Source organism: Ricinus communis, chromosome 2, assembly GCF_019578655.1.
Source record: "Ricinus communis isolate WT05 ecotype wild-type chromosome 2, ASM1957865v1, whole genome shotgun sequence".
NCBI classification, from domain to species: domain Eukaryota; kingdom Viridiplantae; phylum Streptophyta; class Magnoliopsida; order Malpighiales; family Euphorbiaceae; genus Ricinus; species Ricinus communis.
In genome coordinates, this window is record NC_063257.1 from 4,323,472 (window position 1) to 4,336,963 (window position 13,492).

The 13,492-nt window shown below is 32.6% G+C and overlaps 1 protein-coding gene across 2 annotated transcripts; it reads left to right on the top strand.

Moving 5' to 3' along the window:
* The first annotated feature begins 902 nt into the window (after positions 1-902).
* Positions 903-5,709, top strand: LOC8265241 (probable pectin methylesterase CGR3). Of its 2 annotated transcripts, none has more exons than XM_025157861.2 (7): positions 903-1,310; positions 1,431-1,595; positions 1,713-1,752; positions 2,436-2,477; positions 2,978-3,352; positions 4,458-4,513; positions 5,438-5,709. In XM_025157861.2, the coding sequence occupies exons 2-7, from the start codon at positions 1,491-1,493 to the stop codon at positions 5,588-5,590; spliced, it is 771 nt and encodes a 256-aa protein (XP_025013629.1). In that variant the 5' UTR covers positions 903-1,310; positions 1,431-1,490; the 3' UTR covers positions 5,591-5,709. The 2 variants fall into 2 exon arrangements, with proteins under 2 accessions (XP_025013629.1, XP_002510039.1); XM_002509993.4 differs by having other exon boundaries at positions 910-1,310; positions 1,426-1,595.
* Positions 5,710-13,492: the final 7,783 nt, after the last annotated feature.

Below are 13,492 nucleotides of genomic sequence, written 5' to 3' on the forward strand. Positions count from 1 at the left end.
ACATATATATGATTAACTATTTTTGGAGTTTGATGTATTATTATTGGCTAGATGTCAAATTTGCAACCGTTTCTTGGCCAATAATGTAAAGTATATTAGACCACCCCACATGCAAAAAGAAAAAGATAAGAAAACTTTAGCTATATAATTGTGCATCAAAATGTACACTTTCTTTGTACTGCTGATTTTAGAATTGAAATCACTGCATCCAACATTTGTAACGGGGAAAGATATCCAAAGGGCAGTTAATAGTGAACAGCTGCTATCATACCAGGCTAAGGCTATCAATTTCAAGGTCCCTGTAATTGTAGTACGAAAGGATGGTTATATATTATAGAGTGAGCTGTCTGTTTTATTTTATTGGTGGTCTGATTTATGCTAACATTACTGACCTGCCAAACCCATGTCAGACGGTACATCTCTTTACCCTATCGCACTAGAAAATCCCACCATCTCAAGATCACGGTTCACTCGTGCCTTCACTCATAAGTCATAACTAGCAGTAATATGCTGGTTCTTGAGTTGTTACTGGCAATGTTGGTGACACTACAAAATGTATGATTAACCCATTCAATGCCACGCAACTCGAGTAAAACTAACTCAGTCTATGCTATCGTCGCAGTTTTATATTGGTATTCCATCTGGGATGCATTTTTTATTTTTCAAATATAATATGCTCTTTTATGAGATTGGCCTGTAAATAATAAGTGCTTTACTAAAAAATATGTAAGAATGTGTTTGATTCTAGAGTATTGGGTCTCTCATACAAAAAGAGTTAAATCAGGAACTCAAATACCTGATTAGTGACTTAAGCCTTCAAGGGCAATGATCATGCTCCAAAAGTCCCTCCTTATGACTTGTGTGGTCCAACTAAACGACATGTCGCCTAATTTGATGGTAATAGCCAGGGTTGTTTAGAATTGAAAAAGAAACAAGCCCAATAAATGTTTAAACGTTGGGCTCAAAAACACGCCCCAAGAATATTAGAAAACTGGGCCGGGCTGATCATTAACTTTGCAGGTACTTTAAAAATTCCATGAACTCTCGATCACTTGCCATGTTAAAATAAAAGTTAAAAACAAAAACCAGGAAAAAAAAAGAAAATTCAATCAAGAACCGTTGAATACTGTCACGACCGACAAGAACGCGCCATATCTATTAACCCGTTTCCACACTTTTTTTTTTTTTTTTTTTTTCAACAACATTGAATCACGTTCAAAGAACAAGAAGCAAAAATAACACAAATAATCAACAAAGAAAAGAAACTAGATCTAAGATTTGATATTTCAGGTGTCAAAAAGCATGACGAGGTACAACAAATTCTAAAAACAAATCCTCACTTTCTGGCTTATCTCATTGTCATTATAACTTCAATTCTTCTGATCTGAACTTATTATGATTAATGATTGATTGTTTTTGGAACAGCATAGTACTAGTGCAATTCTAGGCAAATCAAACGGTTTTTCCTTTTAAGAAGATAAATAACAGCAATGTCGAGAAGGACGGGAAATCATTCACGGAGATATGGAGATAGCGGAGGATTCAATTCAAACTCACGCTCTGCTCCTTATTTTCCAATTCTTATTTTTGTCGTGGTAACTTTTATTAATTAGGAGTTTTTTTTTTTTTTTTTCTTCTTTTCCTTTTGTTAGAATGTGTTGCATTGGGAATGAGACGGATTTGTCATTTTTCTATTTTGTGGAACTTTTCAGGGAGCTCTTCTTATTTTCGGCTATGTATACAGGAGCTCAGGTCTGGTACTCTCGAGTTATAACAATTATTTTCTTGAAGAATGCAGTTTTGACTACAACACATGCTAAAGAGGAGTAACTTTCAATAAATGAATATAGAATTATAGTTAGAATAGGTTAAGGTAGCTTTCCTAATCCATATTTTCTAAAGCGTGGTTGGGGAACTTACAGATGCAAGAATTCAGTTCCATTGAATTTCTTATTTAATCAATTCCTTACCTCATAGTATGTTAGATTCAGTTGTTTCAACTTAAAAAGAAAAAGAGAGAAATTAATCATGCCAAGGTGACATGATGTGTATGGCTCATATATATTAGGAAGGATTTAGCTCATTGCCGAAACCTTGTTAAATCTTGTGTTCACTGTTTTCTTTATCTGCATTATTTCTCAACACAGATCTTGCACGACCTTTAGTAAATTGAATCTCTGAACATGATTTATTTCAAACAAGGCCACATGGAAAATATCCTTATTTCTTACAAAGATGCCCATTGATCATCTAGACACTTGCTATGTAGACCTATGTGAAAACTCATTTTGGCAGTTATAATTCTGGCTGTACAGTTACTAAGTTGTCATGCTTTATCCTATTGCAATTGTACATTTCATGTCTTGACAATCTGTTGAAGGTTAAATGAGTTGGCTATGCTTTGACTTAACTCTGTCTTTGTCTTCATGTCATAGGTGGATATGGTGGCAAGATAGGAGCTTTTAGTAGGATTGAAGGTATAGCCTCCAGAATCTTGCATTTTATATCTTCAATTTCATAATTGCTATCTCTCAGTACCTTTCTTCGCCAATAAATGAGTTTACAGTGTTATGTCATGTATTTGGTATTAGCTACATATGCAATAGCCTAAACCTTTTTGTTTTCTTTTTTGAAAAGCATTTTATTCATTCAAAGCAGAAGTCCAAATTTTAATATTTGAAACTTTGTATTTAATAAGGGTTCTGATTCCACATTTATGAAGAAATGATGCTAGAAGTATTAGCTTTTTACATATCTTTAGAAAAACGCAACTAAAATAGTTTCAGATGAAAGTGTGGTGATGTGAATTTCAGTTGCATACTTTTTCTATTAAGCAGCTCACATCATCTGCTGTTTTGTGAGAGATTAACCATGTCCATTCTGACCTGAACTTTAAGACTGTGATTGTGAATTTTTTCCAGAGAATATTGAATCGTTTATCATTTTATTTTAACATATAATTTGTCTGTGCATGCAGGAGATTTTTCATGCACAGTAGAGGTTCAACGAGCAATTCCAGTTTTGAAGAAGGCCTATGGTGACAGTATGCATAAAGTCTTGCATGTTGGTCCTGATACTTGTTCAGTAATTTCTCAATTGCGGAAAGAAGAGGAGACTGAAGCCTGGGGTGTGGAACCATATGATATTGAGGACGTTGACAGTCATTGCCGAGCGCTAGTGCGGAAAGGCATTATACGTGTTGCTGATATAAAATTTCCTCTTCCATACAGGCAAAAGTCATTTTCTCTTGTAATTGTATCAGATGCCTTGGATTACTTGACTCCAAGATACCTCAACAAAACCCTTCCAGATTTGGCTAGAGTATCAACTGAGGGTCTTGTAATATTTACAGGTAAAAGAACTGTCTACTGTCTCTATCTTCCATGTCACCTTGCTCAAAATCTTTTGTTTGTTGAATCATGCTTTCAAATTACTTGAGCTTTTGCCATTCAGGTTTTTTTGGTCTCTATTTTTTGTAAGAGCACATCAGCCAACAACTTTGTACCATTTTAGTGTCCTACCTGCAAGATTAGCCACTGCACCCACCGTTTCTTCCAATCATTGAGTACGATCTGATTATGTGATACAAAGGAATGGGATGAAATACATGCTTGCAGGACAAATATAGACTTTTTATGGTAAACGCTTTTATGAAAATATCTTGCACCTGAACCAGCCGTTAGTTCAAAAATCGGTTAGACGAGTCTTTTCATTTTCGGAGATCTTCAACTCAAATTATTTCCATTTGACCTTCTTTTCCTGTTTGTTTCTAGCGCTCGAGTCTGATCATTTATCTAATGGTCTATGCTGCATGACCAAACTCTTTTGATATTGCAAAATGGTATGAAAGGATGTTTTACAGAAAATGTTAATACCAATATTAATCTGAAAGATGTAATCTTATTTAGTGTTTGTATGTGATAATCCTTATTAACATTGTTATATATATATAAATTCATTTATTTATTTATTTTTGCCAAGGCTCTCTCTTCATTATTTATAATATAATTTTCCTTACACTTCACTTCTTTTGGTTTGATGTACATTCTATGCATAAATTGGAAGGCCACAATCTGTGTGGCTGTCAATCATCATTTTCTAGTTCTTCGAGAAAATCATGCCCTGTTCTGGAAGTTAGCTTTTACCTGTCATTACCATTTTTCTGGTGCTAATATATTACTTGTTAACATTTAATCTTCTCTTCAAGTTACAAGGCATCTGCCTTGTTGCAATGAAGTTGAGAATTATAGATATTTTATGGGCAACCTCTCTGGGTCTTGCTTAAATGTTGGATTTACTGATCATATTGGCCCTTCCGTCTTGCTGGATACACAAATTAATATCACTTCCTTCAATTGTACCTTTCACTGGTACAAATACATATACAGAATATAGCAGCAGCTATTAAATGAAATATATTTTAAAATGATTCCTGATTTTTTGTTTTATGCTTGCAGGCTTTCCAGGTCAGAACAGAGCAAAAGGTGCAGAATTGTCCAAATTTGGAAGAGCGGTGAGTGACTTGACCATGGTTTCTATATCAATGCTTAATTGTTTTACTTTTACTTGAGTTATGCTGCTGTCTCTTTCATCCGAGCCTCTGCAGGAAGTTCCAAATGGATTACTATAAACTAACTCAACTCATATCAGCCAAGTATCGATTCTCATTTTACATGGTTCATGTTCTTCAATTTCACTCAATACAGTCCCATTTTTTACTATTTTATGATGCTACTGAGCTTTTCCTTACTACTTTACCTCTAGCCAATTTAGGTTAACCCCTGCGGGGAGAAGTGTTTTAAATGACCAATTGACGCAAGTAATTTGCTGATAAAAGGATATCAATGCTCTTCTAATATGTATAGCTTGGCTTCTTGTTTTATTTGTTATCTAGCGCTGGATGCGGTGGAAAAGAACATTCCATACTCTTAGTTGCTGACAGTCATATAGAGTTTTGGTGGCATTTATTATCTCTTGCTCTGAATTTGAAGTCCTGTGCTCTCAAAAGTAGTTGAACTTTCCCACGCTAGTTGAATTTGGTCATCCATTGAGAACTGTCTCTATGCATGTTTTAGAATATATGAATTGAAGATTTGGTATTTGAATTAAATATTCACGAAATCCAAATAAGCAAATTCTGTTGCATTTCATCCAAATAAATGTAGGAATTTCATATATGCATTGCACTGAGAAGAAGTGGAGATAAGAAATATAATAGTTGATATCTAGAATTTGATTCCTGTTCATGCTGATCTCATACCTTCCTTCATCCGGAGTTGCTGCTAAATGCAAATTATCCATTATGAATTTCCATATCGATGAAATTTATGTGCTCTGACTTGCTGCCAAATTATTTATTATGAATTTCCATATCAGTGAAACTTATATTCTCTGACATGCTATAATTTTATTTTTTTTTCTGCTTAAAATTCTACAGGCCAAATTGAGGAGCTCATCTTGGTGGGCGCGATACTTTATCCAGACGAGCTTAGAAGAAAATGAAGCTGCTTTTAAGAAATTTGAGCAGGCTGCAGCAAAGAACTCATATAACCCTGGTTGCCAAATTTTCCACCTCAAGGCATACAATTGATTTCTCTACGAATTTCTTCAAATTTTTGCTGAAGCTTATTTTATAGTCAAACCAGAATTCCTTTTGCTTCTATCTGGATCAAGTAATTTAAATTCTTTATAGAAAATCTGTTCTAATTATTATTGTCGTCCTTTATGCCAACCCAAGATGAGTGCACTTGCACTGTTAATTTCGGAAGCAGACATGGATAAATCTCCTTAGCTCAAATTAGGCTTTCACAGTCCATTGACTGTCGCGACCTGAAAAGAGGTTTTAGCCATTGAGGTTAAGTTGTATTATTTGATGAATTTTTGAATACTCAATATTGCATTCATTCACACCTGAAAAGGTAAAAAAAGATGGTTGCTTATGGTGTACACAATTCCAGTCCCGGATGATCTCGCAGGAGCAGCATTGCATTATCAATGGGTCTGTCCAAGGCTATTTATCAGGCTTGAAAATCCTCAACTGGTAATCATATTCATAGGTCCAATACAGATTGGAAGGGAATGCATGGTTTTCTGGTTTGGCTGATTAAGATAATATTTTGATTTAGCTAAATGTCATTTCCGGGCAATTCAGTATCTAAGATGAATAACATTCTCATTTCAACTGAAGTTTAATAGTTGTTATGAAATCAATCATAAGCTGGAACAAAGAAAGGTATAAGCTTTTCTAGACATGATATTTAGGAACCAAAAACAGTTCTGTACATATTAGTGAATGAATTTATTTTTTCCCTAAAGAAAAGAAAACGCATGTCCAGTAGAGAAACTTGTAACCAGATCCACTTTTCCATATAAGCATTTATATCAGTTATTTAGCATCTGCTAATAAACTGGATATATATTGTAAACAAATTTTAATATTTAATCTCTATAATGTATTGTTAGATGTTAGGTTATTTAAAGCATCTTATTTTACCGATATTTCAAATTACATCAATTAAAATATTAAGATATTAATTTAAAAAAGAATCTAATGGCATATATATACACTCTATACATCACCTGTCTCTGAGATGTAGTCATCTGTCTTGTAGGTGTTTAAGATCTCTGCCCTCCCCGTATCTGTTTCTCGTTTTCACATTTGACCTTTTTCATGAACTGTCCCACACTCTAAAAAAGAAAGCAGCGTCACTTTCATGTTAGATTCACAAAACTATGTTCCCTCTTCCCTTCCAAGGAGAGTTACCGATATATTATATATATATATGTATAAGTATCCTGAGGCACGTCCACGCATAACATAGAAATTAATCACACATGAAAATGGTGGACAATAAGCTACATCTGCAGGTGCTGCTGCAGGAAAACTGATTGCAAAACAGGGAAAACAGGCCATTTCCAAGTTACTTATTTGAATCAACATTGACACAGAAAATCATTTGACCATATAGACTGGACAAGGATAAGACAGGATACATGGATGGCCTGCCTTGCCCATTTTGTTTCTCTGCCTTATTGTTACAAACTGAGAGTAATCAAATTGCCACAACAAACATCTTTGACTTGAGTAAACCCGATTGTGTAGTTTTCATAGGAACAGCAGGCAATGGTCAGACAATTTATAAAGGGACCTAGGACTTTTTTAAGTTTCTGTCTTAGTGCCACTGAGACAAGCCTAGGTATTTTCTTTTTCTTTTCCATTTCCATGCTTTTGTTAGGCCCTAAATAGTCAGGTCTGTCGGGGATCCCTTTATGCTTGTGATGGTGCTGTTAATGTGCGAAAATTTATTGTGCAGATTTACTTATTATTCGTATTTAATGTATCTGTTATATTTCGTTTCATTTCACATTATTTAGCTTATTACAGTTAACTCCATTTAAGTTCAAAAAGAATAGTGCTCTAACTCAGAATAAGGTCTTAGCACAATTGCAAATTTAGCCAACGGGAAATGACTGCCAAGCCAAAGGCGTAGTGGAAACCCTGTAGTTGATGTTCAAGGTTAATGATGATAAATGATTAGTTTCTAGCTGAAACCATAATCGGATATTATTTTTCCAACTCTATATATGATTAAGGATTAACCCCTTACAAGTCCATAGAAATGGCCCGACAAAGTCAGTTGGTTTAATTGATTAATTAAAGGAAAACCACTTCGAAATATTGCCGAATCACATCATTTCGTACAAAAATAAAAATAAAAATAAAAATAAACTAATTAATGCTACAAAAAATTAATTTTTTTTATCTCTTGCTTTACATGCGAATACATAAATTCATAGAATGGCCAAATAAGATTAGTTGATACGTGAAAGAAAATTGCTTCTACATAAATTTTAGTAGAGTTATTTTGCTACAAAATTTTAAACTATTAGGTGGTCACAAAAATAATTTTATATCTCTAATAACCTCACATATTTGGACTTAAAATATGGATAATCCATTCTCATCTTATGTTGCTGATTCTCAATCTCCAACAACAACATGATCATACAAGAATAAGAAATGATAGATTGCTCAACTTAATTAGGCAGTAAGCATGAAACGTACGATTTTGAAGATTTTACCATTTGGGAAAGGGATATTTCGTATAATGAATGCTAAACATATTTTTAAATAGAAACATATTTAGTAGTCAAGGTTTTAGACATTTTAATTAACCTTATTAATCACTTGGCAATTATATTCATAATATGGACTCCACGTTCATCTTGTCCTTTTTTCCCCTAATATTAACCAAAGAAAAGCATAACATTGACCAACTGAACCAAAAATAAATTTGTACTTGTCAACTTCAGCGAATCACAACCTCAAAATTTTCCCACGCTATTCGCAAATCAGTAGTCATTACACTTTCGAAGTGAACAACTTCCTTACGCAATATCTAATTCGCCTCTCTAGTTTGGAATACAACATTAATCAATTCAAAGTTCAAACATTTCTTGGTAAGGAAAAAAAAAAACAAAAAGAAGAATCTTTCTTTGTCTCTTCATGATTTTTCCCATTTAGACGCGGGTAAAAAACAGTCGGCCGCCTGGCTTTGGTGGGACGGTGAAGCTTGATGCTCGTGTCAGTACTGATGGCAGCCATAAATACGCAACTATAGCAATATATTACGTAACTTCAAATCATATATAATAAGACTACTGAGATTGATTGGAATGTCAAAAAATCAAAAGGTTATACTATTTATATGTGTAAAAAGAGTCTTCGACGTTTATCAAGAAAGTTGAATGTAATTTCCTCAGTAGCTAATTTTTCTGCAGGCACACATAATTATTTAACTGATTTTTTACTTATTATGAAGCAGTAGTTCAACTATTTTCTTGACTTGGAGCATATGGTCTTTTTAGTTAATTATATTGTTCTGTAAAGTCCTTGCCATTATTATATTGGACTTTTTACTTACATAGTTAACTGTTTTGGATTGGTTTTGATTGTGTAGTTATGAGATTATTACCCGAAACCAGCACGAGTGTGTAGAAAAGTTGACTTGGTTTCTTTTCTATCTATCTTGTCCCTCTAGTAGTAATTAAGAGCAAGTGGAATAGCTGAACCTAACAGCAATAGCTGTAGCGTGGAAAACAGTAATGGAAGTCTGAAGAATTACCTAGCTTAGCATTACGATTTAATGTCAATCGTGGAAGTCACACACGTCTGTTATTCACTATAGGCAACTCATTCCATTTCTGGTGCTATTCAATTGCTCCTAGTCGGTAGATGTTGTTTTCATAGACCACCAAGAATTTTGTTTAGTTTATCTGTAGTACAATTAAATTCAAAGAAATAATGAGTTAGTTTTGGCTGTGATGGAATTCTGAAAAAAATTTGAAAAAAGAAATCGAAGAATTAGAGAGCAAAAAAAAAAAAAAAAAGGAGAATAAGAAGAAGAAGAAAGAAAAGGGTCCAATATGTTGGGGAATGGAAGGAAAAGGTTTGTCAATGGATATTATGATCAATGAGACATGGCTAACATGGGGGCCATGCTGGTTTGTAAATAAAGCGCCTGTTTATATGGCTTTCTTGGCGTCCTATGATAATTTCTTGTTTTTCTTTGAGAACAATAATATTGTTTGTTTTTTTAAAAAGGTGCCTAGGTTTTGTAGCCTCTTAACAAGGTTTTCACACATGATGTAATTCAGCAGTAACCCTTTCCTTCTGCTACAAACCATGTGCTTTGCTCCAATTATTATTTCATCTTCTTACAACATGTTGTCATGTTATGTCTATTGCAAAATAAGGAAGTTAATCAAGTTACTTTATATGGCCATAGGCTCTCTCTGTTTGAAAAGATTTAACAATTGATAATTGCCAGATTTATCAAAGACATAAAATAATTTTAGCTAAGGTAGTCAATGAGAAATCAAATAATTTCTGTTATACATGTCTACTTGCTGCTAAGGTTACTTGGATGATGGCCTATATAATTGGTTGGTTTACACTCTCTATAAGCATATAAGCACTTGATCCAACTTGTTAGTTAATATGAGGAAGGCCTATCCTCTCGTTCTTTCTTTCTAAAAAGAGAGGGAAACATGGTGAGTGTTTTTCCTTTTAACTTTTCAAGTAGTTTGGGAGAGAAACAAATGGCATTTACACATAGAAAGAGGTCCCAATGGATAGGGGCCGGCCATGCAAATATGTAATAGTTCTGAAGCCATGAAAAGACATAATTCCACTACATAACTAGTTATGGCAAAAATGAAAGATGGTTGAAACCTAGTATAATGAAGGGTTTGATTTCTTATCCTGTTTTTTCTTTTCTTTTTTTTTTCTTTTTCTTTTGAAGCTCCACTATGTATGAAGAAGAGGGAAACAAGCTGCCTTCCATCAATCATGCGTGAACAAAAAGAGTTATCGCCCAAGTTTTTTGATTTTGATTTCTTTTGAAGTTTGGTTCCTGATGGAAATATAATGTATCAGGCATTGTGAAATAAGTACAAAGGAAAATTGTTCCATTTGTCATGTCCAATATTTTGCATAATGAGAACTTTTGCATTATAGCCTCCGAACCATATTCCACAAGCTGTACCTCGCTCTTCTCCTATAAGAGTTTCATCTTGATAAAAAAATAAAATAATTATAGAATATGCTTGCATGAAATATGTTATGTATAGAAAGTCTGAGAAAATAAAAATAATTAAAGAATGCGGTTGCATGGTCTACATTTTATATTATTAGATTAGAAATTATAAAAAGCACGCACGTGGGTTTGCATGTTAGCGTGTATATAATATAATACAAGACAGGCTTTAGGATTAGTGCATCAATCTTGCACATGCGAGGAAAACGTCATCGTTTATGGGTTCACAATTTTATTTATATGAAATTAATTGGTATAATCTTATCTGTTATATTTTCATAAATCTATTAATAATAATAAAATAAAAAAGCAATTTGAATTCAAACTCCTTTTTTTCTTAGGAAACCCAACAGCCTCCACTTGATGTTTCAAAATTTAGATTAATATTCGAATGATCTAATTATTAATAAAAGTCCTAAATTTTATAGTTTTATCTAATTATTTTATAATAATAATTTTTACACAATGAGAAAGATAGTGTCATAGATTGACAAAAAAAATTATAAATCAATAAAAATTTGATACAATTAAATGTAAAAAGTATAATACATATATATAAGGCCTTTAATACCTATATATTATTAGATTTAGTATTTTACTGTATCTTCTAGTAAGTATATTTAATTTGTCATACTATTTTTATTATAAAATTACAAAAACTATCTTTTAAGAGTATTTTTAAAAAGAAATTAAAAATATGAATACTTATTTTCAAATATTGAGATAATTAAATAGAATTATTAAAAAATATAAAATTCAGAATTTATTTGATAACTACCCTTATTTGAATACATTAATACCAATTAAAACATAATCACCCATGGTGTGAGTGTTAGTATGTTTCACATTCTGATTTGACCACTTATGATTCCATTTTAATTTAGGCATATTAAACATGTCACACTCATATGTAGCATGGACAGAGTACAACTCAATATAGATAAACTATAAATTCAAATTAAAATAATTTTAGAATTCAACATTAGGTGTGACAGGGACACATTTTCAGAATTCCAAAATCTTGACCATCTTATAACTATCCGAAAATGTTAGGCAAGAGATATACAAATGTTATCTACACAATAAATATAATTGAATGATCCCTTCCTTTTTTTTTTTTTTTTTAATACTATTTCTGTCCTTCCGAGTGACATATTTAAGATAATGCAAATTATTGACGCATAGAAGGCGTCCGTGCATGCCTTTGTAGTTACCACTTTCATAAACCTTATTTACTTTCGAATTAGGTCTGTCTCTCGTTCTTTTTGAGAGGGGACAATGAATTATCATTGCAACAAAGAAATATCACAAAGCAATTGTTCTAAACAATCTTGCATTAGGTATACTCATTACTAATCCACATTATTGGCCTTTTTTCTTTTCATAAATAAACTTACGTTTAAATTATAGTAAGAAGTCTGTGCTTATTTATTACCTACCATTAGTAATAATATTAATTATTTCTAATAATTATTAAAGGTAAAAACAAAAATCCAATAAGGTTAGAGTTTTTTTTTTAATAATTAATCAACTCTAATTTAAAAAATAGTAAAATAGTAAAAAATAGACAAACAGTAATTTTACCATCATAATTACATCTCATATTCATCTATTGGATAAGGGTTTTTGTTTTTTTCTTTAAATTAACTGATGCTATTTGATATAGAATTGTTAACTTTTTGGCTTCGAATCTTTTTTTCCAATTTATCAAAATATGGCCTTAGTCATTATTTATATATATACGTACGAGTCATGCAATAGCCTAAAGTGGATGTATTGGCTTGGTTAGATTGGTTCCACCACTTAAAGAAGAAAGGGGAATCATTTGGAAAAAGAAACAACATTATGCTCGTTTTCAAACAGTCTCACCACATTATAGTTTGCAATTGTATGTTGTCTTGGAGTTCAATCATTTTCGAAAATGATCCTGAATTTGTTTCGAATTAAATCTAGCTCGATTTTTTTTTTTTTTTTTTATAACGTGGAAGAACAAAAACAAAATTCCTGATATTGCATGGATGGAGATGGAGACAGGTAAAATGGCCGACAATAATGGAGAAAACAAGAGGGACCGGGCAAGAGTCGGAGCAGGAGACAGCAGGTTCTTGGGTCAGCAATTGCACTTTCTGAGGATAATCTGAAAAATCCTGAAATGGACCACCCAGTTTCAATGTTGATCTCAAGACACGTTGGAAACAGCCGGCATCCTTTGCTTTGCACAACTACTTACAGTTCTTAATTATATGTTACTAGTATATGTCATCCTGGTTCCTGGATCACCATGCATCATCATCATATATATATGTATATATTATTTCCTTATCCAACAGGTTCTTGGCTTGTTGCTGTATTTATACATCACTCTACTCTTAGAATCAAATTTTGAATTCTTATTACTTTTTCTATTCTTTTTCAAGATTTATAAAATAATACCTATATTTATTTTTTTTTAATTTTTTTTCCAAAACAATTTCCCTAAGAAAATACAATGGATGGTGCTGAGGCATGACAATCATACTTTTCCTATAAGAAAAAGCGACGAGTTATCAAAAAATGACTGATGTATGAAAATGCAAACATAGAGTGGCTTTAGTGATTTAAGTAACAAAAATATTTATTTCCTCCTTCATATCTTCATCTTCTACATCTAAGATGCAGCTACATATTTGGATGTCTTTGAGCTGTGCACAAACTCCAATCCATCTAATATCAATTGCGCACAAGTTTCTGCGATTCAATTCATAAGCATTATCTTGAGCATTGAGTAATTAGAGTTGTAAATTTTAATTATTTTGAAATTATAAATTAACTTCCTCTAGCTAACTAATCCTATATCTGATTATTCTAGTTAAAAGAAAAGTTTCTGAGAAAACCAGATAATTATAAATGGACGT

Coding starts and splice junctions, on each gene's coding strand:
- LOC8265241 (XM_025157861.2), top strand. CDS start 1,491: ATGTCGAGAAGGACGGGAAATCATTCACGGAGATATGGAGATAGCGGA. Junction 1,596..1,712: donor CAATTCTTATTTTTGTCGTG/GTAACTTTTATT, acceptor GGAACTTTTCAG/GGAGCTCTTCTTATTTTCGG. Junction 1,753..2,435: donor CTATGTATACAGGAGCTCAG/GTCTGGTACTCT, acceptor TTCATGTCATAG/GTGGATATGGTGGCAAGATA.